This window comes from Nerophis ophidion, linkage group LG03 (genome assembly GCF_033978795.1).
Source record: "Nerophis ophidion isolate RoL-2023_Sa linkage group LG03, RoL_Noph_v1.0, whole genome shotgun sequence".
NCBI lineage: Eukaryota > Metazoa > Chordata > Actinopteri > Syngnathiformes > Syngnathidae > Nerophis > Nerophis ophidion.
In genome coordinates this window covers 57,235,089-57,260,895 of record NC_084613.1, presented here as the reverse complement: position 1 = coordinate 57,260,895, position 25,807 = coordinate 57,235,089, and the positions used below count along the sequence as shown (strand labels likewise).

The 25,807-nt window shown below is 40.8% G+C and overlaps 1 protein-coding gene across 5 annotated transcripts; it reads left to right on the top strand.

Annotated features, from left to right (window-relative positions):
* Positions 1-4,120: 4,120 nt before the first annotated feature.
* LOC133549850 (matrilin-3-like) lies at positions 4,121-21,118 on the top strand. Of its 5 annotated transcripts, XM_061895689.1 has the most exons (12): positions 4,121-4,461; positions 12,913-13,488; positions 14,225-14,344; positions 14,624-14,743; positions 16,656-16,775; positions 16,888-17,013; positions 17,100-17,219; positions 17,334-17,453; positions 17,582-17,701; positions 17,824-17,943; positions 20,215-20,316; positions 20,487-21,118. In XM_061895689.1, the coding sequence occupies exons 1-12, from the start codon at positions 4,170-4,172 to the stop codon at positions 20,537-20,539; spliced, it is 1,989 nt and encodes a 662-aa protein (XP_061751673.1). In that variant the 5' UTR covers positions 4,121-4,169; the 3' UTR covers positions 20,540-21,118. The 5 variants fall into 5 exon arrangements, with proteins under 5 accessions (XP_061751673.1, XP_061751674.1, XP_061751675.1 ...); XM_061895690.1 differs by lacking the exon at positions 14,624-14,743; XM_061895691.1 differs by lacking the exon at positions 16,656-16,775.
* Positions 21,119-25,807: the final 4,689 nt, after the last annotated feature.

Here is a 25,807-nt window from a genome sequence, read left to right as displayed (position 1 = left end):
CAAACAGTACTATATACTGGGCATTGCAGGTGAAGTTTCTTATATTCCTGTTTTTTTTTTTGTAAGGAAAGTAGTTATACATGTATACATGAATTATGGATACAAACACAATGAATGGCCAATGCATTCACATCTTATTTGAATAAAGTGCAATCAACAGTTTAGGTTGAATTAACAAGAGGAAACCTTTCTGCTCACATTGTAAAAATTCAAAACATTTACAATAAAAGTACAGTAACCAATATTTTAACAGTAGATTTACCCTGCTACGTTTGCTGTTGTCTTAAACGTGAAAATAATACTGTCATGATCTGCTGCTCGGATCATGTCATATTCTGGTTTTGTTCTGTTTTTGTATTACATCCCGTTTGGTTTTTGTCTTCCTTAGTTCCTGGTGGCACTTCCTGTTTGTCTCTGTTACCATAGCCACACATTAGTGTCACCTGCATCTTGTTTTTTACGCGCACTTGCCTCGTGATTATCATCCTTATTTAAGCCTGCCTTTTCCGTTTGCTCATCCTCGCATTCTAGCTTTTGTTGCATGCAACTACTGACAACGCTGCTTCGTATTCTGGTAAAAACCTGCTTTGTTCTGGCTAGCTTCCACGCTATGCTTTGGTGTTTTTCTAGCTCCCATGCTAGCTCTTTGTTTTTTCCTCTTTGTGCCTAGTGCAAGTTTTCTGTTTTTAGTCTGTTCTTAGTTTTAATAAATCAATCATTTCTTACCTTCACGCTGTGTCTGAGACCGATTTGCATCTTGGAAGAACGCACCATCACCCCCATGCCACGCAATCGTCACATTAGAATGCGAGCAGAAGGAAGTTTTCTCGCAGCGGAGATCGATGAGTTCTACGAATGTAAGTGAAGGTTAGCCCTAGCGATGGAGGCTGGGACATTCCGCTGCGCGCCGGGTAAAGAGATGATCTGGGGGCCTGGAGGTCTCCAAGCCCCTCTCGGCTCCACCTGATCCGGTGATGTTCCCTCTCGCCCTGCTCGCACTCGTCAGCGAAGGCGGAAGTCACAGAAAAAGGCTTCGCCTCGCGACAGAGACGCGCTAAACCCACCATCACTTCCTCCGGAACACAGCCAGCTTCAACCCGTCCAGCACTCTCCTCACTTGTCTGGTAAAACCTTTTCGCACCCTTCTATGGACTCCTCCGGCTGGCCTGTCAGTCACACGTACTGCAGCCGTGATGTCACTCCTCTGACGTCTCCAGAGGACAGTGGTGACAAGGATTTTTTTTTTTTAATTCATTCCCTCACTCATCCACAAGGGAATTGAATGACACTATCAGACTTGTTCAGGACATTTGTTTACAGTCCCAATATCAGTCTCAGTTTTCCGAAGTCCAACCCCCAATGACTATTGTTCCCACCCAGTCTACCTCCTTCCTGACCTCCCTCCACCCACCCATAGGGACATTTTCAGACCACGGGTAACGCATCTTGCGCCCAGCCAAACCGCAACCTCCAGCTAGACTTCCACCACCGGTCTTTCGGCCTGCCATTCTGCAACTTCCGGCGTGTCCCCCTCCACCGGTATTCCGGCCTGCCAAACTGCTACCTCTTATTAGGCTGCCTCTACCGGCACCACGGCTAGCTGCACCTGTTGCTAGCCCTAGTCCTAGCCCAAGTCCTAGCCATAGTCCTAGCTATAATCCGAGGCATAGTCCTAGCCATAGTCTGAGTCCTGGTCCCAGCCCAGGTCACAGTCCCAGTCATAGTCGTAGTCTGACTCCTAGTCCGAGTCATATTCTTAGTCATAGTCTTAGTCAAAGTCCGAGTCCGAGTCCGAGTCCAAGTCTTAGTCCGAGTCTTAGTCATAGTCCGAGTCCAGGTCTGGATCCCACTCCAGCACCTGACTCTATAATGGATACCACTCCAGCACTGGACTCTTTGCTGGATCCACCTCCAGCAACCGACTCTATGCTGGATCCCACTCTAGCACTTGACTCTATGCTGGATCCCACTCCAGCACCTGACTTTATGCTGGCTTCCACTCCAGTACCTGACTCAAGGCTGGATCCTACTCCAGCACCTGTCCCTCATCAGGTACCAGTACCTGTGCCTGCTGCTCGGCTGGCACCAGTGCCTGCTCCTCGGCTGGCACCAGTGCCTGCATCCTAGCTGGCACCAGTACCTGCACCTCGGCTGGCGTCAGTACCAGTTCCTGCTCCTCGGCTGACACGCTAAGCTTTGGCACCTACTTCGTCTGCTGCACCAGCTCGGGCTTCATCTGCTGCTCTAGAGCCGGCTTCCTCTCCTCCATCAGCTCTGGCTTCGTCTGCTGCACCAGCGCCGGCTTCGTCTGCTGCATCAATCCCGGCTTCATCTGATACTTCCAAGCCCCGCCACGACAATGGCTCCGACGCGCCCGCCTCCATGTCGGCTAGGGATGTGGCCGTTCCCTGGTCGTTCTCCTCGCCGGGCGCATCTTCCTCGCCCACCAAGACTTTTGCGACAGTGGCGTTCCATTCGCCGCCGCCACCTGACTTGTCCCCGGGGGACTCGGGAACACACGACCCTCCATCTGCTGCTCGGATCATGTCATATTCTGTTTTTGTTCTGTTTTTGTATTACATCCTGTTTGGTTTTTGTCTTCCTTAGTTCCTGGTGGCACTTCCTGTTTGTTTCCGTTGCCATAGCCACGCATTAGTGTCACCTGCATCTCGTTTTTTATGTGCACCTGCCTCTTGATTATCGTCCTTGTTTAAGCCTGTTTTTCCCATTAGCTTATCCTCACATTTGTTCTGGCTAGCTTCTACGCTATGCTTTGGTGTTTTCTAGCTCCCATGCTAGCTCTTTGTGTTTGCCTTTTTGTGCCTAGTGCTAGTTTTCTGTTCTTAGTTTGTTCTTAGTTTTAATAAATCAATAATTTCTTACCTTCACGCTGTGTCCAAGCCCAATCTGCATCTTGGAAGAACGCATCATCACCACCATGCCACGCAATCGTTACAAATAAAATATTAATACTAAAAATAATGTGCAATGAGATGTACCTGAGAAATTAAGTGCAACCAAATATTTCCAGGTTAATTGAGCAGTGGTTTAACCTGCTACTTCTCTATTTTTAATAAACATGGAATATCATGCAGACGTCTCAAGTTTTGGCGACAAACAGACCAAATGGCTGAGGGTGTAATGAACAAAGTTGGAAAAGGAAGTGAAGTGTGACCACTTTTTCAGTCATAAGTAACTTTTGAAAAACGTTTTCAATAATACTAATATACAAAGTTATTTTCGGAAGTTTATATTTTAGACTTATATTTTAGACTTATAAGAGTATGTGGAAGGAAGCATGTAGCATTTAAAGTAGAGGAATTTATTGAAGTTGCCAAAGTTATTTCCGCAATTTCAAACAAAATCCCAACCAGTACGCCATTGCTTGTCTGTTGGAGAGTTCAACATAAAAAATTTAAATTTAGAGTTTTGCAAAAGAGACAAGCGGTAGAAAATGGAAGGATGGTTGGATGGATTTAATATTATTAAGATTATAATGACTTAATAATTGTTATATTTTATATAATAATGATTTTAATATTTATATTATTAATCACATGAATAAATAAATAAATGTACTTCTACAATAAATAAATACATGTTGTAACCAAATTATGGTATTTATGTCCCTTTATAATGAATTCTTTACACATTTAAGTTATTATTTAAAGATGTATGTATTTAACTTCGTCCCATTTGACCCTCCATATACAATACATTGACGCCATTTTCAAATATGTTATTCAAAAAAATTCCAGTAGAGGTCAGAATTTCTCAAGAATTAAAAACATCCAAATGAACAGCGTTTGCAGTCTAAGTAGAATCCTGTGCATACAACGCAATAAAAAAGGTAAAAAATTTGTAGACCAAATATCACAGTTTATTGTTTATGCATTCAAACCTTAAAAATGGATAAAGAAATGTTGCTTTCACAATAAAAGTAATTATTAATGTATATATATATATATTAGGTCGTTGCAGAGTATAATAAGAGGTTTTCTGACTTTTGCACCTCTACCATGGGTGCCTTCCCTTCCTCTTCCTCCTCCCCATCATCCTGGACTGGGTCTAAGTTCACCCACGCCTTGTGGGCAGTGGATCATATAAAAAGACCACGATCACATGTACCAACAGACTGAAGGGCAAGCAGGAGTAAACCAACAGGCAACATGAGATCATTAATGTGGGGATTGGTCTGTCTCATTGTCCTCCTGGCCCAGGGAATCCAGGGGTCACAATTAAGGTCACGCCACCGACAGACCCTCCCAGGCAGTCCTCTTCTTCCCAAGGTTTCGCCACAGGTGTCTCCAAGAGTCAATGGCAGCTTTGAAGACCTCAGAGCTACTGAACAAGTCTCTGATGAAGTACGAAGCGCTGAAGTTTTGAGTAACCCACAGCAGGACGAGCGGGCTGAAACAAGCAACTACTTAACACAGGACAGACGGAATCTACTTTCAGCAAGTAGGGTTATTTATGTATTTAATATTATCCTATTGCATGCTTAACCAACCATGATTATTTGTCGAGCATGTTGCTGTAAGACAGCAGACGAAAAAATACCTTTCGTGGCTTCAACATTTTTCTCACTATTATATCTCATTTTTGTGATGCAAAGAGTTGTGTTTTGATCACAAAAATGGCTAAGACTTGTTCTTTTGCATGCTGTTTTCCTTAATTGCTAAAATTTCCTCTAATACACATCCTCATCTGTCTTTTGCCAAAAGCTGCTGGCACTAATTCCAGGTTTTATTGCAATCAGCACTCCCTTCAGCAGCTTTCACAGCTTCACAAAGCAGCAAAGCATTCTCAGCAATATGCTCAACATTCCAACTCTCCTGCTTTCATCCGATCTGGAACAGGTACTTCATTTGAATGATAATGAGCTTTTTTGCACATACAACATTCTCTTAAGCATGCCATAAAACACAATATCCTGGAGCAGTGTTTTTTTTATACATATAAAAAACCTGACAGTATAGAAGGAAACATGGAAAATACTCCTATTCTCAGCTGGTGTGATGTCAATTTTATGAATTACATAAAACCTCATTCAAAATTCCTTAAAAAAACAGAATATGGAATTCTGGCAAAATAAGAGACACAGCAATGTAGATGAAAATAATTGCTTGGATCTATTTCCCTGGACACTTGGCAGTATGACAAATATTGCATATATTGCAATATTCTTTTTGAAATTGTGACTACTATAGAATGGAAGACGAGGAGCTGATGACGCCGTGCCCCTGAGCAGAGTCAAGGTACTGGAAAGGACAGTCCAGCCGATAGTCAAGGCGTATTACCGGGTCCCCCGGGAGATCATGTGGGAGGTGCTGAGGGAGTACTGGGTGAGGGGAACCCTGCTGAGGGCCATCCGATCTCTGTACAACCAAAGCGAGAGTTGTGTCCGGGTGCTTGGATGTAAGTTGGATCCGTTTCCAGTAGGGGTTGGTCTCCGCCAAGGCTGCGCTCTGTCACCTATCCTGTTTTTAATTTTCATGGACAGGATTTCTTGGCAGACTCGTGGCCATGGCGGAGAGGGTATATGTCTCGGGGGGCTAAAGGTTGTGTCACTGCTGTTTGCAAATGACGTGATCCTGATGGCACCTTCGGTTCGTGACCTTCAGCTCTCACTCGAACGGTTCGCAGCTGAGTGTTCAGCGGATAGAATGAGGATCAGCATCTCCAAATCTGAGGCCATGGTTCCCAGTAGGAAACTGGTGGTTTGTACAATCCGGGTGGAGAATGAGACTCTGTTCCAGGTGGAGGAGTTAAAGTATCTTGGGGTCTTGTTCACGAGTGAGGGAAAGATTGAGAAGGAAATCAGCTGGAAAATCGGAGCAGCTGGGGCAGTATTGCAGTCTCTCTGTCACACTGTTGTGATGAAACGAGAGCTGAGCCAGAAGGTAAAGCTCTCCGTCTACTGAGCTATTTACATTGAATCAATCAATCAATCAATCAATCAATCAATCAATCAATCAATCAATCAATAAATCAATCAATCAATCAATCAATCAATCAATCCATTCCTTTTTATTGTCATTTCATAATAACACTTAAGTCCTACATGTCAACAAGATTTCGTTTGGGCTTCGTCTACTGTAGCAGTGTAGAAACTGCATTGATGTGCAGGTTGACAATAGTTTACATTTTAGCATCGTCAAGAAGTTTGCTAATAGAGGGGTGTGGGGGTGGGAAGAGTCAGATGTCTGATGGGTGTTACGTTGATGTTGCAGCAATGCAATGTCCAGAGCACAATTATTGAGGTGGTGAAGAGTGAGGTAATAAGATGGTCGGGGGCAGTAAAGGGGCAGACAGTTCATTTAGCAGTCTCACAGCCCGGGGATCCAGACTGTGAGACATTCTGGTGGTCCTGGCACGAATTGATCTATACCTCCTTCCAGAGGGTATCAGGTTGAAGAGGCCATGTTCTGGGTGGTATCTGTCCTTCAGGATGTTGCGTACTTGCTTTAGGCAGCGAGCTATGTACATGGCACACATCTCTGGGAGTATTGTCCTTGTAATTTTCCCCGCCGCTTTAACCACTCGCTGGAGGACATGTTGGTTCGCTTTAGTGCAGCTGGCAAACCACACTAAAAAGCCATAAGTTAGGACACTGGTGATGGCACAATTGTAAAAGTTTACCATTGATTTCTGCGGAATGTTTGCACATTTTAGTTTTCTTAGCAAGAAAAGACGTTGTTGGGACTTTCCGACTGAAGAAGCAGTGTTAATGTGATTGATTGATTGAAATAATTATTTCAATCTGCACAGTACAACAAAACAGGTTTTTTTTGTATTTTACATTTTGGCAGAGATAATCATGCAAGGCTTGAAAATGGGGTGGATGAAGCAGATGTTTATAATATCCCAACACCGCTCACTCATTCCACATTTAAAATAAACAATATAGATCTTCTGTTGTGTTCCCCCTTAAAAATTTGAATTGTTTGACTCTTTCTACAAGGGCAGTGCTGAGTCTGTTTTCCTTGTCAAAGCGGACATAAAAATGATTCAATTCCTCAGCTAATATGGCGCTGCCTTTCACTGAGGAAGAAATTGCTTTTTTTAAATTTGTAACTGCTTTGACACTTTCCCACACCTGCCCAGGGTCTGAGTTATTTAAGCAATCCTGGAGTTTATTATAATGGTCCAATTTGCTAGCATTGATCCCTTTCCTTAAAGCATTCCTGGCTGAACGGTAGGCATTTGGATCGCCTGATCTAAATGCCATGTCCCTCTCTTTTGAGTAATTGTGTCACTTTGTGTGTCTTTCAGGGTTTTTTATTTGGTAAAACATGGATTGTTTTAAATGATGTTACACAGTCTAGGCAGAAGGTAATATAGTTCAGCACAGTTGAAGTGTATTCATGAGACTCACGCAAAATCATCCGCTCATCTCTAAATACGTCCCAAAGAGTGTGATTCCCACTCTCACCTACGGTCAGTCATGAAGTGTGGGTCATGACAGAAAGAATAAGATTGCAGATGCAAGCGGCCGAAATGAGTTTCCTCAGAAGGGTGGCTGGCATCTCCCTTAGAGATAGGGTGAGAAGTTCAGTCACCCGGGAGAGACTCGGAGTAGAGCCGCTGCTCCTTCGCTTGGAAAGGAGCCAGCTTAGGTGGTTCGGGCATCTCGTGCGGATGCCTCACGAGCGTGTCCCTATGGAGGTCCTCGTTGCACGTCCCAATGGGAGGAGACCCCGCGGCAGGCAATGGACCAGATGTGGGGATTACATCTCCTCTCTGGCCTGGGAACCCTTTGGGGTTCCCTAAGAAGAAGTTGCTAATGTTGCTCTAGAGAGGGAAGTCTGGGGGTCTCTGCTGGAGCTGTTGTCCCCACGACCCGATTCCGGATAAACGGTTGAAGATGGATGGATGGATGGATGAGGAATATTATTATTTTTCATTGAAATTTAGTAGGTCTATGATTTTGATATTTTTTCCCCTAACGCAATCCTTCATAAACTGGGTTGGATTGTGTGTCCCTGGTTTTGTTTGACACCATGTCGCCAATATATTATTTGCAGAAACATTTATAATTCACAGTGACCCCCAAAAGGGACAAGCTGTAAAAAATGGATAGATGGATAGCTTTAATAAAAGTGTGACATTATTGTTCTTGCCAATCGTACAATAAAATGCGGAGAAATGTCACACTGCACTGCGCACACGACTCTGGCTCACAGTAAAAGGGGTTGTTCATGAGACCTGCTGCTGCAGTCTTTTTACAGAGAGGAAAAAAGCAACTAAAGCAAAATAAAAGGGATTTTTACAAAAATAAATTAAGTTTTCTTAGAGAAGGATAGTGTTGTGTATTGATCATTACCCACCACCTCCGGCGCTCCATAGTTCTTGCCTAGGTGTCACCAAAAAACTTCAATTACCACTCCACTTCAACTTAAAGAGAGGATTAATAATAAATAGGTCAGTGTTTTTTATACCTACTATTGTTCTATGTCAGACTAATTTAATTTGATAAAGCCTTTTCGAACATTGCGCACTACAAAATAATAAAAAGTTTGTATAAGTTGTGCTGATATTGTATCGGATAATACAGGTCAGTGCTTTTAATTTTTTTTGGAAATGAATCACTATTGCTAGGTTGTATATGACGTCACATCCGTTTTTCTCTTCTGCGGCTTAATTCACATGATGGTCAACCAGCTTGAGCATAGCAATAAAACAAGTGAGAGTGAGTGTAGATTTTGGGCTGAAAATGCTGTATTGCTGTTCTGTTGTATAGGGTGTTCCTGTCGTTCAAATAGAGAGATAGGAAAAAGCTTTCATGGAGTCCCGATAGAAGTGATTCATAAAGGTAGTAAAGTCTGGGAAAAAACAAAAGTGCGTCGAAAGAAATGGCTCTTCAAAAAAATATCACTTTCATCATCTTGTCAAACACAATCGGACCATGATTGTGTCTGCAGTGATCACTTTGTAAAATATTTGTTTGAGCATTTAATCTGTTTGAGAAACTTTCCGTGATGCAATCAAGTTTAGCTATGCCTAAATATAACTTTGAAGACCTGGTTGTGCAAATAAAGTAATACATTTTGTAATTGTTGGTACAATCCACAGTATTTTCATTGGCAATTTTCATAATAGAAAGTTGTCGTGCTGCAAAGACTAATGCTTTTTTCGACACGGATGACGGATTGTAATATTTGTTTGCACCAAAAAAATATCCTTCATGATATTAATAAACTGGATGAATAAACGCCGTCCTCATATGTATTTTCCTCGAAACCTTTCAAAATACACTTAAATCTGCACTGATGCAGGTGAGTTAACAGTCACCTAATGGGACTTTAGACCATTTCCTGAAACCCAAAAGTTCCTTGATGATATTTATTTATTTATTTATCGGTACAACACATTGTGTGAGATACATTCTTCATACATGCTGCTGATGACCAGGGATAGATCCTGAAACTTGTTTTCTTAATGGCACCGGTGACAGAAAGGACGGCACAGTTTTGTCTCGCTCCAAAACACAGTAACCGTGACAAGCCCTAAAGACCAACATTAAACTTCCAGCCTTCACAATAAGGGCATGCACTCTGAAATAAGAGCGTCAATAAAATAGCTTATATAAGCATGTTTTCTTGAGCATTTTCTGTGTATGTTATTTTGGTTTTCAATGACAATATGCTGTGTTTTGTATTAATATTGTTGAATTTATTACATAAAATATTGTATTGGCATAATTAAGATATTTAACTTACAATTCAGTTCAACTTGCATATCACAAAATATTGAAAACATTTTTAATCCAACTTTTTTTTATTGACTTTTTCACATATACAGAAAAAAGGTGCAAGTCAAAACAGTACATTTTTAAAGTCAGTGAATTCTTCATACCTTTACCCCTAAAGCTCTCCTACGAGGCTTTTATCACTGATAAAGAGTTTGGAGCAACTGAGCTTAAGGAGGTATATATTACAGAGATACATTTTTTATCATTTGGGCTCAGAGATAGCAATGTATCTATAAGAGTTTCTGGGGGACGATTTGGGAAGTGTGGGAACTGCTTCTTTACGAAGTCCCTCACCTGAAAGAAACGAAAAAGGTGGGAGTTTGGCAAATCGTATTTGGAAGAAAGTTCAGTGAAGGATGAGAACACACCGTCTGTATAGAGGTCTTCCACAGTGATACCGTGATCGTGCCAGGTCATAAATGCGGAGTCGGTACGGGAAACTTTAAATAATTGGTTTTTAAGTAGCGGAGTCAAAATAGATGGGCTCTGAAAACCCAAATGTTTCCTTAGCTGGATCCATATTTTCAAGGAGATCGATACAATGGTGTTTGCGCCTTCAAGTTTAAGTGGAAAAGGGAGTGGTGAGCATAAGCAACAACGTAATGAAAAGTGTGGGATTGCCGTTTCAAGGGATACCCAGGCCGGGAGGGTCTGAGAGCTTCCATCCATCCAGTATAGGAGTTTCTGTACATTAGCCGCCCAATAGTACTGTCTAAAATTAGGGAGTGCAAGCCCTCCCTCAGATTTGGGAGATTGTAGGACCGACTTGCGGATTCGGGCCGATCCGGCCCCCCATAAAAATTTGGATATTGATTTGTCTAATTTATCAAAAAAAGATTTAGTAATAAATATGGGGATATGTTGGAAAAGGTAAACGAATTTAGGCAGAGTGATCATCTTGATAAGATTGATCCGGCCAGCGAGAGATAATGGTAAAACAGACCAGCGGGCAAAGTCCTTCTCCATTTTTTCAACTAGGGGTAGAAAATTTCCCCGGAGCATGTCAGACATAGCCGGAGTAATAAAAATTCCCAAGTAATGGATCCCGTCATGTGCCCATTTGAATGCAGCTAAAGATCGCGGTAACTGTTTAGCTAGGGAATTGATCGGAAATAGTTCACTTTTTTGGTAATTAAGTTTGTAGCCAGAGTGTGTGCCAAACCGCTCCAAAATGTTAAAGATTACTGGGAGTGAGCTAGCAGGATCTGAGATGTATAGGAGCAAGTCGTCCGCATAAAGCGACACTTTGTGCAACGTGTCCGACCGGGTGATACCTTTAAAGCCCCTCTCCGCGAGCAGCCAAAGTGCAAGGGGTTCTATCGCAATAGCAAACAGTAATGGAGACAGCGGGCAACCTTGTCTGGTACCTCTTTTAAGAAAAACTGGGGAGGACAGTGTATTATTTGTGCGTACTGAAGCTACAGGGGACGAGTATAAAAGTTTAACCCAAAGAATAAAATCTTCATTAAAACCAAACCGACCCATCACATCAAATAGATATTCCCATTCGACCCTATCAAAGGCTTTCTCCGCGTCGAGGGACACCACCACTTCCGGGGTCGAGGGGTTTGGCGAATGAATAATGTTTAGGAGGTGCCGAGTGTTGTGTGAGGATTGCCGGCCTAACATAAAACCTGTTTGATCCAACGAGATGATGGAAGGCATCACCCTTTGGAGCCGGAGAGCAAGAATCTTGGACAGAATTTTTAAATCTACATTTAAGAGCGAAATTGGTCTATACCTGCTGCAAAGCTGGGGGTCTTTCTCTTTTTTTAGTATGAGAGAAATGGTGGCCCTCGATAAGGAATCTGGGAGGCGATGGTACAGGAATGCTTCATTATACATGTCTCTTAGAGCCGGAGCAAGAACACTGAAGAAAGTTTTATAATATTCTGCACTGAAACCATCTGGACCGGGCGATTTATTACTTTGTAAGGATTTGATGGCTTCTGTGATCTCGATGACACTAATGGGCTGACCCAAGCCCCTCGCAGCTCCATGTTCGATCTGGGGGAATGTTATATCATTAAATAGTTCATGTGAAGAAGGGGGGCAGTCTGACGTATATAATGTTGCATAAAATGCGGCAAATGTTTCATTTATCTTAGCTGGATCAGTATGTAGTTCACCTGTGTTAGAGCGAATAGATGTGTTTAGCCTCGACGATGCTTCCTCCCCAACCGGTGGGCTAAGAGCTTTCCAGCGTTTTCCCCAGATTCAAAAAATCGTTGTCTGGATTTGAGTAGTTGTAATTTTGCTCTATTGACAGACATAAGGTCAAAGTCAGTTTGTAGGCGAAGACGTTCTTTATATAGTGTCGAGTCCGGGTTTAAAGCGTACTTATCGTCAAGATCCTTAATCTTACGGAGCAGCCCATTGATTTGAATGGTTTCTGTCTTATTTAAATTTGAAATAAAAGATATAAGTTCACCTCTAATATAAGCTTTAGATGCCTCCTATAGTGTACCTCTTCCAATTTATGGTGAATCGTTCAGTTCGAAAAAACACTCAATTTGATCGTGGAGGAAATTCCTATAATTGTCTTCTGCTAGTGAGGCTGAGTTGAATCGCCACTGTTTAAGGGGTCTAGGTTGAGTGTCCATATTGATGTCGACTGAGGTTTAAAAACATTTTTAAACAGAATTTCCATGTTCCACATTTTCTTTGTACAGGTGCCGCTTCAGCACCGGCACCAATTCAGAAGTACAAAAATGGTACCAGTATCAGAAAAAAAAAAAAAAAAAAAAAACTCACATTACAATTTTCTTTTCACTCCTCTCACAAACTTATCTATCATTTTGCCTCTGTTCGCTCGGTACACGTGTCCCTGTGTACTTGCCATTACTACTGGGTAGACCAGGGAGCCTGTTGAGTAGATTGCTGCCACCCAGCTACAAGTGTGTGTATCGTTATAACAGGAATACTAGATTGTGAACAAAAATTATGAAAATCTCCCCTGCCGCTCACCACCCACTATTTGAGAAACACTGGTACAGGCCAACATTCAAGGCTCACATATCGGTATTGTATCAGAAGTGAAAAAGATGTGTCAAGACACCTTGAGTATTAACACTGATTAGATGAACACAGGGATTTAAAGTTTTGATATTTTGTAAACAATAATTCTGTTTTTGTCTCATCCTTTTTACTCCTTTTAGTCACCGGATCAAACTGCAGGAATCGTCCAATCGACCTGGTTTTTGTCATTGACAGCTCCCGCAGTGTGCGGCCCGCTGAGTTTGAAAAGGCCAAGGAGTTCCTTATAGACATGGTGGACACCCTGGAGATCGGCTCAGATGCCACCCGTGTGGGCCTCGTCAATTATGCCAGCACAGTGAAAATCGAGTTTCACCTGAAGACCTATTTTGACAAGTATGCCCTAAAGCAAGCCCTGGCCCGCGTGCAGCCTCTAGCTTCAGGCACCATGACAGGCGTCGCCATTAAGGCCGCTATGGACAAAGCGTTTGTTGCAGAGGCCGGAGCACGACCCAGCTCCATGAACATCGCCAAGGTAGCCATCATAGTGACTGATGGGAGACCCCAGGACCAAGTGGAAGAGGTATCTGCAGCAGCTCGGGCATCCGGCATTGAGATCTACGCAGTGGGAGTAGACAGAGCAGACTTGATGTCCCTCCGCCTCATGGCCAGCCAGCCTTTGGAAGATCACGTCTTCTATGTGGAGACATATGGGGTCATTGAGAAGCTCACTGCCAAATTTAGGGAAACTTTATGTGGTAAGGTTGATGCTTTTAGACACAATATTGGGGGAGGGGGGGAGGGGGCGACACATTGTTAAGTTTAATGCCCTTGATCTGATGGGCAGCACAATATTAAAAATCCCCTGCATTGTAGAGTCAAATCCATTACTTTATTGATAATATTAACAAGGACATAGCTCAAAATATACGCCATGCTTGGGTACTTTGATACACTAATCTGTGCAGGAATTAAACCTTGCATGTTGCGTGTTCATAATCAGCCTTAACGGCTAATCCTGCAAGTCCAAATCTTTGTTTATCTAAGGTTTTACTTCAATACAAATCTTTTATAAAATACCAGAGGTAATTTAAAGTAAATCCAGCTTTAAATGCATCAGGTTTACCATTTACCCCAAAGTCCTTTTAGAAACAAACGACAATGGCGATATGTGTAGATCCAAGTGCTCAGAGGAGCATTTCAAGTTTTATTACAGATATAAAGAATAATAATCAGCAGAATTTTATTTGGAGGCTCTCCAACCTTATTACATTTTTTTCCCCACACTTAATGTGAAATATTTTTTAAATATTTTTTGGAAGCCTTTGTATCAATTGACGAAAACAACTGAAGTGCATGTATTTTGTATTTACAGTCATAACTAACAGTGATTAAGTAATACATAGCTCATTTTTACAGCTTATTAACTTACTAATAAAATGATAACCTAAGTGAATCAACTAGAGTTAAGCCAATGAGACTTTTTATTTTTAGGTTTGGATGCGTGTGCTCAAGGACACAACTGCCAGCAAGTTTGTGTTAACAATGGTAACTCCTACTACTGTCAGTGCTGGGCTGGCTATGTCTTGAACCCCGACAAGAGGACATGCTCACGTAAGAATTTTCACCTTTGAACATGTTTTCACACACACACACACACACACACACACACACACACACACACACACACACGCACACAAAATGTTTTATGTTTTATATTTCATTTGATCTAAAAGTTACACTTAAACATAATGTACATATGTGGTTTATTCGTTTAGTTGACATTTGTAAACTGCTTAAAAAACTGGTCTTGTATTTGCATTGGCATCACGGTTGTTTCCAAAGAGATTGTTAGACTTTGTTGTTCTTTTATCATACGCTATTTCTGCTCAGGTCGAGATGCATGTGCCCAGGGACATGAATGCCAACAAATGTGTGTTAATAGTGGTGAATCTTACGTATGCAAATGTGGAGTAGGATATGTCCTGAATGCAGATAAAAAAACATGCTCACGTAAGTACACAGATCTTCTTTCATTATATGCCTGAATATAGTGTACATGTTTGTGTATGCTTGTTCAGTGTTTACAACAATACGACCCCTATGCATAGGTTAATAACGTAAGGGACGGCGTGGCGCAGTGGAAGAGTGGCCGTGCGCAACCCGAGGGTCCCTGGTTCAATTCCAACCTCGTCATGTCCGTTGTGTCCTGAGCAAGACACTTCACCCTTGCTCCTGATGGGTGCTGGTTAGCGCCTTGCATGGCAGCTCCCTCCATCAGTGTGTGAATGTGTGTGTGAATGGGTAAATGTGGAAGTAGTGTCAAAGCGCTTTGAGTACCTTGAAGGTAGAAAAGCGCTATACAACTACAACCCATTTATTTAAATTATAAATGCTTTGTAAAACCTTAATAAATATGCAATAACAAAGTGTTTAATAGTTTTACAAGGCATTTTACAGTATTTGTGTACAACACTAAATACTTCAACATTTTTAACAGCTGCCCTTTCCCTTCTTTTGCAATGAATTATTTCATGCTACTCCGCAGGCATGATTCCGGAAACCTACCAAAACAAAATAAAAAAACCTGTTGGCATGATTATGAGAGGTTTTTATAAAGATGAAGCAGAGTTACCGAAGTGGATTGGAGAAGAGAAGAAAGCTTTTTTATTCAACCTATTTCAGTGCAGGATACAAGTGGAGAGGGACACGTCTTACCTCAAATATGCGGGAATTCATCATCAGCCGTTGTCAGTCCACTGCTGGACGAAAGCCTCAGCATGTTTCTGCCATTTGGCGTACTTTTCATGCTGGTTATTAGCCTACACCTTCCACACTGGCTTGGTGCAGGTTGGAAGGGGTATTTTATATCAGAGATCCTTCTCCTAGACTAGTTGCCTTACTGGGCTGTTGAACTTAGTCTGTCCTGTTGGTTGTCCGCGCCCCATTTACCCAGGGACCCGCTCAGCTTTATGGCACTGACCGCCCGCCAGTCACAAGAGAAACTGCAAACGGTTCTTTGTGTGCATTTTATAGACGTTAGTTGGGACTCACTATCACCACACACAACCTCCCATCTCATGCCTGGATGTAGTTTAACGTCATACCCAGAACACAAGCGGGAATTAAAGCGCTCTAAATTGTAAACTATTACAATATGATATGATGGATCTTGAGAGACACTTTTTCTCGTTCAAACACGGCCACGGTCAAGAACTCTTTTTTTCCCACCAGTCACACACTTCCGACCTTCACAATGGTAGTGTTACTCGCCACATCCACGGTCCAACTGAGCTAAAATAAGGCTCTCTAGAAAATTTGCTTACACTTTAATAAATATTGATTGAAGTTCCAGTTACAGTAAATGGGTTAGGTTTAGTGATACTCATTGCGCACCTCGTCAAGCTTTAATGTGCAGCTTCCATTGTAGTTTCTAACAACATGCTAAATTACCAAATAGTTTTTGTTATGTGGATGGTCCCAAACGACTAGATACACCCCTTGAAGTTGCCAGGTTTCTGGCAGTAATATAGTCAAGCTACCAAGGGTACCAAATATGAAGGATATCCCTCATTACCTTGAGATATTTAATAGTATTATTGAGCAATCAAGTTTTACAATCAAGTTTTTTGGCCACTCTCTCTTATCTGACAGATATTCTTCAGGTATGTTATTGGCAGTATTCACTCACCTTGACTGTTTGTGGGTGTCAGGTTTAATTGGTAACCTCTCACCTGGGGACATTCGGTCACAGGCTGCAATCTTAACCATATTCATCAACAGCTGCCTCATTTTTGAAGATTCCTTTCTAAAGACAAGAAGGCCATGGAGAGACATTGTGACTTTATCAAGTGATTATGATGTCCTATAACTGGGGTTTCCTAAAATTGTTCACATGACAGTTTACACTAATGTCTCGTCACAGGTGTAGATGCATGTGCCAATGGACATGAGTGCCAACATATTTGTATTGACAACGGAGACTCTTACATCTGCAAATGTCATCCAGGGTTTACATTGAACCCAGATAAGAAAACATGTTCACGTAAGATCTGCATCCCAATGACAAAGTGTTGATTTGTACCTTGTGTCAAAGTGTTGATTTGTACCTTGTGTCAGGGTAGAACTCTCAGAGTTGTGCATGTTTATGTTTGCAGGGATAATAGCTGATGCATGTGCCAGGGGAAATGAATGCCAGCATATCTGTGTCAACAATGGAAACTCCTATTACTGCAGATGTCAAGTGGGATACGTACTAAACGTGGATCAAAAAACATGCTCACGTACGTATGGCTTTCACACTTCACATTTCACACTTCACAGGATTCCTTGACTCAGTCATTTAGAAGTAGGAGTGTTTTTTTTCCAGGTGCGGATGCATGTGCTCTTGGACACAACTGTCAGCATACTTGTGTCAACAGCGGTGATTCATACATTTGCAGGTGTCGAGCGGGATATATTTTGAATGCAGACCAGAGAACATGCTCACGTACGTACTGCTTCCTTTTTCAAAATGAACCTGTCCACTCACAAAGTGAGGAAGCTTTCACACTTCACAGGATTCCCCGACTGAGTTATTTACAATTTGGGATTTTTTTTCCAGGTGTGGATGCATGTGCTCTTGGACACAATTGTCAGCATATTTGTGTCAACAGCGGTGATTCGTACATTTGCAAGTGTCGAACGGGATATATTTTGAATGCAGATCGGAGAACATGCTCAGGTACGTACGGCTTCCTTTTTCAAAATAAACATGTCCACTCACGATGTGTGGAAGCTTTCACACTTCACATTTCACACTCACAGGATTCCCAGACTGAGTTATTTATAATTTTGGAATTTTCTTTCCAGTTGTGGATGCATGTGCTCTTGGACAAAGCTGTCAGCATACCTGCGTCAATAGCGGTGACTCGTACATTTGCAAGTGTCGAACGGGATATGTTTTGAATGCAGATCAAAGAACATGCTCACGTACGTATTGCTTCCTTTTTCAAAATAAACATGTCCACTCACAAAGTGTGGAAGCTTTCACTCTTCACACTTCACAGGATTCTTCAACTGAGTTATTTAGAAGTTGGGACGTCTTTTTACAGGTGAGGATGCATGCGCCCTTGGACACAACTGCCAGCATACTTGCGTCAACAGCGGTGATTCGTACATTTGCAAGTGTCGAAGTGGATATATTTTGAATGCAGATCAAAGAACATGCTCACGTAAGCCACGTCACTTGTTGAACAGTTAAGCAAACTGGGGAGAACGGGGGTTATATGTCACACCTTTTTTCTTTTGTGTGAATTTCTCATCAACCAATCCAATTGGACTTTAATGGGAAACATTTTTATATCCATCCATTTTCTACTGCATGTCCCTATTGGAGTAGCGGGGGGTGCTGGAGCCTGTCTTAGCTGCATTCGGGCGGAAGGCGGCGTACACCCTGGACAAGTCGCAACCTCATTGCAGGGCCAACACAGATAGACAGACAACATTATATGTTTTTTTAAATGCACTAAGACAGAAGAAGTTGAATTTCATTGACAGGTTGACAGATACATAATTTAATGCATCTTAACACAAAATGAGTAAGGAACAGATAACACATATATTTGTGTGACATGTAAGAATATAAGAGTGTACGTGGCGACCAATCCCGAATGACATTGTCCTGCTTTCATCAAGGTTAAGGTTTTGTAAATTTCCACAATTGACCTGTGTGACTACTAACTTTGTTCTTCCATACTGTAATCACTTTTTCCATTGGAAAAAATATAAATACAAAAAAAAAGTTATTCAGGGTCATACTTGCACGAGAAAAGTATTCCGTAACATCTTCAACATTAATAACTACACAAAAATAGGCAAACTGCTGTTAAATTATGATGTGAACTTAACATGATAAAACTTAAGTGACGAATGCATCAGTAGAGGAGAATATTCCCTGAAAAGAATGCAACCTATGAGAAGACTTAATGCATTAATAACTGCCATAGAACAGTAAGACACTAATATATATATATATATATATATATATATATATATATATATATATATACACAAACTCACCAGTGTTTCTCATACATTCATATAGTTGTAGCGGATTACCACAAATAAATTTAGCCTTACCTGTTCACCTGGCTGGCAACAGAATAATACGACAGCTATGTAATAATAATTATAATAATAATAATGAATTACATTTGTGACACACTTTACAATTGTTAAAATCTCAAAGTGCTACAAAGTATAAAATAAAATAAATAAATATAATAAAATAGAAAGTTAGAATATATAATAGAAAATTAAAATATAAATAAAAACATTAAAAACACTGGATAAACACTAGATAAAACAGAAACATAGATAAAATTGATATACAAATATGAAAGCACGGGATAAAACAGATAGGCAAGCAGTGCATTTAAAAACAAGAAGGCAGAGAAATTAGATAAAAGCTGTGCTAAAAACTTGTAGCTAAAAAGTTTGTCAGTGTTCTCTGAAAGGTTGAACTGTACATTTCAAGTCAGAGAAACTTTATGAAATACACATTTTTACATACAAATATAAATGATTTGGGATTTTCAAAGAGGTTATTGTTAGGAGGATGTTGTTTGATTTGTGGGCATATGGCCGGTTATTTTATTATGTTCTTCTTTGTGCATTCTGCAGTTACGGACATGTGAGCGGTTTCCTTGTGGCCATGACGGCTGTGTCCAACGACCGGCTTAAATAAACCTCATTGTCCTTTATGGAACCATTTAACACTTATGAATGGACTCCGTTCCTTTTGGTTGGATGCTTTTTTAAATTTAGGAATGAGTCAATCATTCTTTTCGTTGTTGCAATGACCATATTTCTTACACATCTGGCTCACTGAGCATATTGATCATATTAAGCAATCATTTTGTAGACAAGTTGATCAACGTGTATTTCCAAGTATATTTCTAATCTAATGTAAAAAAAAATTATTGTCTCACCCAAATTAATCATTAATATGATTTTTAACACATGCACAAATTGAAGATCATACTGTCACTCTATATGTTTTACATGCAGGCTTCAAATGAACATTGTTGTCATGTTCTACTGCAGGGGTTCCCAAACTTTTTGTCTCAAGGGCCACATATATGAATATATATTGTTGCCTTGTACCCCTCGTATTTCCCCACTAGTTACTCCTCCTTATTCTTTTTTCCTTCTTCTTAATATTCCCTCCTTCTCTAGTCCGGCTGCGCCTGACATTAAATATATACCCAAACATTTAATAAAGTCAAATACAATTTTTTAAAGTCAATCTTTACAGCAGATATGGGAATCTACACCAACAATATGATTTGCCTGACCAGCTGGACAGGACAGATTTTTAAAAAACATAACATTGGAATGTCCCATGCACCGGATTGTGGATGTTGGCGGGCAGATTTGTAGTTTGGGGACCACTCTACTGCATTGAGTATATGATATAACATATTTTCCCCTCATTCTTTCAGAGGAAATGAGAAGTGAAATAACTCAAGATGCCTGCAAGTGTGAAGCTCAGATTTTGTTCCAGAAAAACGTGCAGTCAACTATTCAAGAGTTGAGCAGAAGACATATCCTTTTGTTTCTCACTGAGACCACAATTCAATTCACTTACAACGAGAATCAATATTTTATAGCCTGATTATATACTGTACACGGTTATTTAATTTTCCGAAACCCTGGGTTGTAAGTGGAATAAAAATCACAGCTACGTACTGTATTTCTTTAACCAATTGCCCACTTGATGATCTTTCAGACCGAGTCAACCAGATTGAGGACCAGCAGCAGTACTAAGAGCAGTGCTGATGTCACCAGCCCATCACAGAATATGTATAGTTTAGATTTGGGACTTTGCCGTGGAATAAAAAAAAAAAAATCCTATGTGTGGGACTCTAATAGCACTTAAGTTAAAAAAAATGTACTCTGACATGTTTACATTACTCTTTTATAGACATATTCTTAGATAGTTTGTTCTACACAATATTATGGTCTTTTTTCTGCAACAGTTTTAATAGTTGAAAAGAGTGGTTAGTCTGTAACTGAAGGTTGATTAGATGGTAGAGTGAAAATATGTATGAAATTCGTTACATCATCTCTGTTCTTGTATCTAACTAAATAATGTGTCTAAATTATAACAATAACAATATATGCTCAGCATGTGTACAATATTTTGTGTTGTGTCACTCAGCCATGGTACACACAAATATAAAGAATGGTTTGGTTGTCAGTAATTTTGTAATGATTCTTTGTAAACTCATACATAAGCTTATATTTTGGTGCTTTTGTCAGGAAATTTGTGTATTTGTCCAAGCCGCATATTATCTGTTGAACATTTTGTTGGTGCTTTCTAAATAAACAGTCTGAAACTATGAATCAATTTGTGTTTCTTGCAGTGTGTATCTCTGGTGTGTCTTGTTAAGCCAGTTCAGCATCATAAACCCAATTTAAGACTTCAGTCAGGCAAATGATCCAAAAACAGTTGATATGATGAAGAACACTGTTCATCCAGATTACATGCAGTATGTTTTTAGAATGTGTAATTCATGTTTAGATTAGTCTAGTTAAGTGCTGAAACAGCATCAATAAGCCTATTGAAAATTCCTCGTTTTGGTTAAAGAATATGTGACTCTATTGTTTTGTGTGTCAATGAAATCCAAGTGATAAAAACATGTACATCCAAAATGCATTAAGGAGGCTATTTAAAGAGCCCCCTTAATTCTGACAACATTGTGAAGTGAATTATATTTATATAGCACTTTTCTCTAGTGACTCAAAGCACTTTATATAGTGAAACCCATGATCTAAGTTACATTTAAACCAGTGTGTGTGGCACTGGGAGCAGGTGGGTGACGTGTCTTGCCCAGGGAGACAACAGCTGTGACGAGGATGGCAGAAGCGGGATTCAAACCTAGAACCCTTAAGTTGGTGGCACGGCCTCTCTACCAACCGAGCTACACTGCTCCATTGGCACTTAATTCAGAGTTCTGGATGTAAAATTTATGTCTACAGGTAAAATTCCACTCAAAATACAGACAATAGTGATATTAGGTTAGGTTTCCGCACATTTTGGAATGCTCATTTCCCATCCATCCATTTTCTACCGCTTGTCCCTTTTGGGGTTGCGGGAGGGCTGGAGCCTATCCCAGCTCCAAGCCAGTGTACACCTTGGACAAGTTGGTAATGCCCACTTTTACGTAGCTCCAAAATGTGTGCAGGCCTGCATCAGCCTGCTAACAGCAACTACAGAGGACTGGAGGCAATTTGATATTGCATATTATCATTTTTAGTAGCTTCTTCTACTTGAATCACGATATGGTGCAACAGAATTTGAAGGAACTGGCAAACATGTCTGCTAGATGCATTTCTGAAGGTTGTAGCAATACAACTAAAAAAAGGGTCAGCCTGTATCCAGTACATTTCAATATAATGGGAATATGAGGACAATATGGACCTCTCAAGTAAAATTGATTAACGCAAAATGGGACGGACCAAGCAAGAGCGATCATTTTAATGGTTCTGACTTCATAGAAGAAAGGTTTTGGTCAGAGTTTGGATGAAAAAAAATTCAAAGACTTGAGCCAAATGCAAACCTGAAAATTAGGAGCACCCTGAGGGAAGAAAGACTAAGTCCAAACATGTGGAAAAACGAAGAAAGAAGAATAGACCCGATGTTCTGTCAAATTTCACTGCTTCCTCGATAAATGCTACCAGTATCATAAAACAGTCACTAAAACGAAAATGTAAGCTACCATTGTGTGTGTCAATGTAAACTTCCTTATGGTATATTTGTCTAAGTGTCCGTCAATACACAATGTGAACGTTCTCACACTGTAACTGTCTACAAGTCAAAAAATACAATTAAAGAAACCTGTTTTAAACATGAGGCATTTGAGGCAGCTGTTTCTATTAACATTTTGTTTGAGGCAAATATTTTCTTTTTAAATTGTGATTGTGCCAATGCGCGTGCACACGCAGCGGCAGTTATCAAAGGAATACTGAAAAAACGGGAAAAAATAAGCTGTTCTATTTTGTGTCCTCTTCTACTGATGTTTTCCTCAAGATCCCAAAGAGCACTGTGACCGCGACCGGGGCCCCATCAGAATTGCCCTCTCCATCCTCGTTTCAGGTACAGTTGAGGTCCACGATAGGGGGCTAATTATGGCGTTTTTCAGCTTCTTTGTCGGGAGAAACCAACCGAATGCAAAACCTTTGACTTCTGCCCGAATGCAGCTCCGATAGGCCCCAGCACCCCCCGCGACCCCAAAAGGGACAAGCGGTAGAAAATGGATGGATGGATAGAACTTGAATCAGAGCTGTATTGCAAAGAAGCCACATTTGTCCAAACTGTAGTGTACAATTCAATAACACATTATATTTCCAGATGTATTTTTTGCATACCATATCAGTTTTTAAGTAATCATGGACCAGGGTGACAAAACCATGTACCGGTAAGTAAGTGACCAAAATAATAATTATACATGCCTTTATCCACAATGCCTATGCGGGGAAATGGGTTCCAGTTTGGTAGATCAGTGATTCTCAAACTGTGGTACACCATATAATCACTTGATTAAAGTTGTACATTTTAATATATTAAAACACAGTGTTACTGTTCAAACTTTGTGTAATGTTACAGAGGCCAAAAATATTAAATATACCTGTTAAATAATACCTCTGCCTTGTTTTTAACCAATACTTAGGCCTACTACGCTACTGTATTTTAATGTTGGTCATTATGGTGGCACTTGGTGAAAAGTTTTGAGATCCACTAGGGTAGATGATAGCATATCAAGTCTGGTGATATAAAAAGGGCGTTCCAAGTACAATTAGTTATCTACAAATGACTCAAAAATGAATTGATATTTAGGGAAATGACAGCTAGATTCATTTTTAGAAGCAAAAAAAAGCATATAATCTAACAGTGGAGGCATTGCAGAGATTTTTATAAAACTACATTGCCTTCCTTCCTACAGTAATTCCGCAAAACGAGGCTTGGAACGTGCACAATAGGTAACGTCACAAATTGGGAAAACCATCAACGGATTATCCGTGTATGGCATAAAGGTACCCAGAGTATCTTGCGCCCGTCTGCCATTGTAGTCTGCAGTGGAGTCAATAAGCTCCTTCCTTTTCGCTATCCTCTTGTTGTGGGACAGACTGGCTCTACACGTGGACATGCATCTTCCGCTGTTTCCAATTCTAAAACAAAGTAGTGTATAGTTCTAAACTTAATCTGTCAGTATACTGCATTTGGAAGCTCTAAAAACTAAAACAAGGTTGGCGTGTACAGAACGCAGTCGAAGTGGAGGCTTGTAAAAACAAACTTCGTTTCCATATGAGTTGGGAAATTGTGTTGGATGTAAATATAAACGGAATACAATGATTTGCAAATCCTTTTCAACCCATATTCAATTGAATGCACTACAAAGACAAGATATTTGATGTTCAAACTCATAAACTTTATTTTTTTTGCAAATAATAATTACCTTGGAATTTCATGGCTGCAACACGTGCCAAAGTAGTTGGGAAAGGGCATGTTCACCACGGTGTTACATCACATAGTCTTTGAACAACACTCAATAAACGTTTGGGAACTGAGGAAACTATTTGTTGAAGCTTTGAAAGTGGAAATATTTACCATTCTTGCTTGATGTACAGCTTAAGTTGTTCGAGAGTCCAGGGTCTTGTTGTCGTATTTTACGCTTCATAATGCGCCACACATTTTCCATGGGAGATATGTCTGTACTGCAGGTGGGCCAGGAAAGTACCAGCACTCTTTTTTTATGAAGCCACACTGTTGTAACACGTGGCTTGGCATTGTTTTGCTGAAAGAAGCAGGGGCGTCCATGATAACGTTGCTTGGATGACAACATATGTTGCTCCAAAACCTGTATGGACCATTCAGCATTAATGGGGCCTTCACAGATGTGTAAGTTACCCATGCCTTGGGCACTAATACACCTCCATACCATCACAGATGCTGGCTTTTGAACTTTGTGACTATAACAATCCGGATGGTTATTTCTCTCTTTGTTCCGGAGGACACCACGTCCACAATTTCCAAATATAATTTGAAATGTGGACTCGTCAGACCACAGAACACTTTGCATCAGTCCATTTTAGATGATCTCGGGCCCAGCCAAGCCGGCTGCGTTCCTTTGTGTTGTTGTACCAACCTTGTCACGCCCGTTGTGTCCTGAGCAAGACACTTCACCCTTGCTCCTGATGGGTGCTGGTTGGCGCCTTGCATGGCAGCTCCCTCCATCAGTGTATGAATGTGTGTGTGAATGGGTAAATGTGGAAGTAGTGTCAAAGCGCTTTGAGTACCTTGAAGGTAGAAAAGTGCTATACAAGTACAACCCATTTATTTTTATTTTATTTGATAAATGGCTTTCGCTTTGCATAGTACAGTTTTAACTTGCACTTACAGATGTAGCGACCAACTGTAGTTACTGACAGTGGTTTTATGAAGTGTTCCTGAGCCCATGTGGTGATATTCTTTACACACTGATGTCGGTTTTTGATGCAGTGCCGCCTGAGGGATCAAAGGTCCGTAATATCATCGCTTACGTGCAGTGATTTCTCCAGATTCTCTTAACTTTTTGATGATTTTACGGACCGTAGATGGTAAAATGCCCAAATTTCTTGCAATAGCTCATTGAGAAATGTTGCTCTAAAACTGATGATGTTAATGATTATTTGAAAAAAAAAAAATGTTTATCAGTTTGAACATCAAATAAGTTGTCTTTGTAGCATATTGATCGGTGCGGCGTCTTCAGTAATGCGGACGCTGTATCGATCCGTTGTGGTAAAGAAGGAGCTGAGCCGGAAGGCTCTCAATTTACCGGTCGATCCACGTTCCCATCCTCACCTATGGTCATGAGCTTTGGGTCATGACCGAAAGGACAAGATCACGGGTACAAGCGGCCGAAATTAGTTTCCTCCGCCTGGTGGCGGGGTTCTCCCTTAGAGATAGGGTGAGAAGCTCTGTCATCCGGGAGGAGCTCAAAGTAAAGCCGATGCTCTTCCACATCGAGAGGAGCCAGATGAGGTGGTTCGGGC

Bases quoted from the DNA above. Each gene is read 5' to 3' on its own strand.
- LOC133549850 (XM_061895689.1), top strand. From the start codon at position 4,170: ATGAGATCATTAATGTGGGGATTGGTCTGTCTCATTGTCCTCCTGGCC. The intron at 14,744-16,655 runs GTAAGTACACAG...GTCTCGTCACAG, and splicing joins AGATAAAAAAACATGCTCAC to GTGTAGATGCATGTGCCAAT. The intron at 17,944-20,214 runs GTAAGCCACGTC...TCATTCTTTCAG, and splicing joins AGATCAAAGAACATGCTCAC to AGGAAATGAGAAGTGAAATA.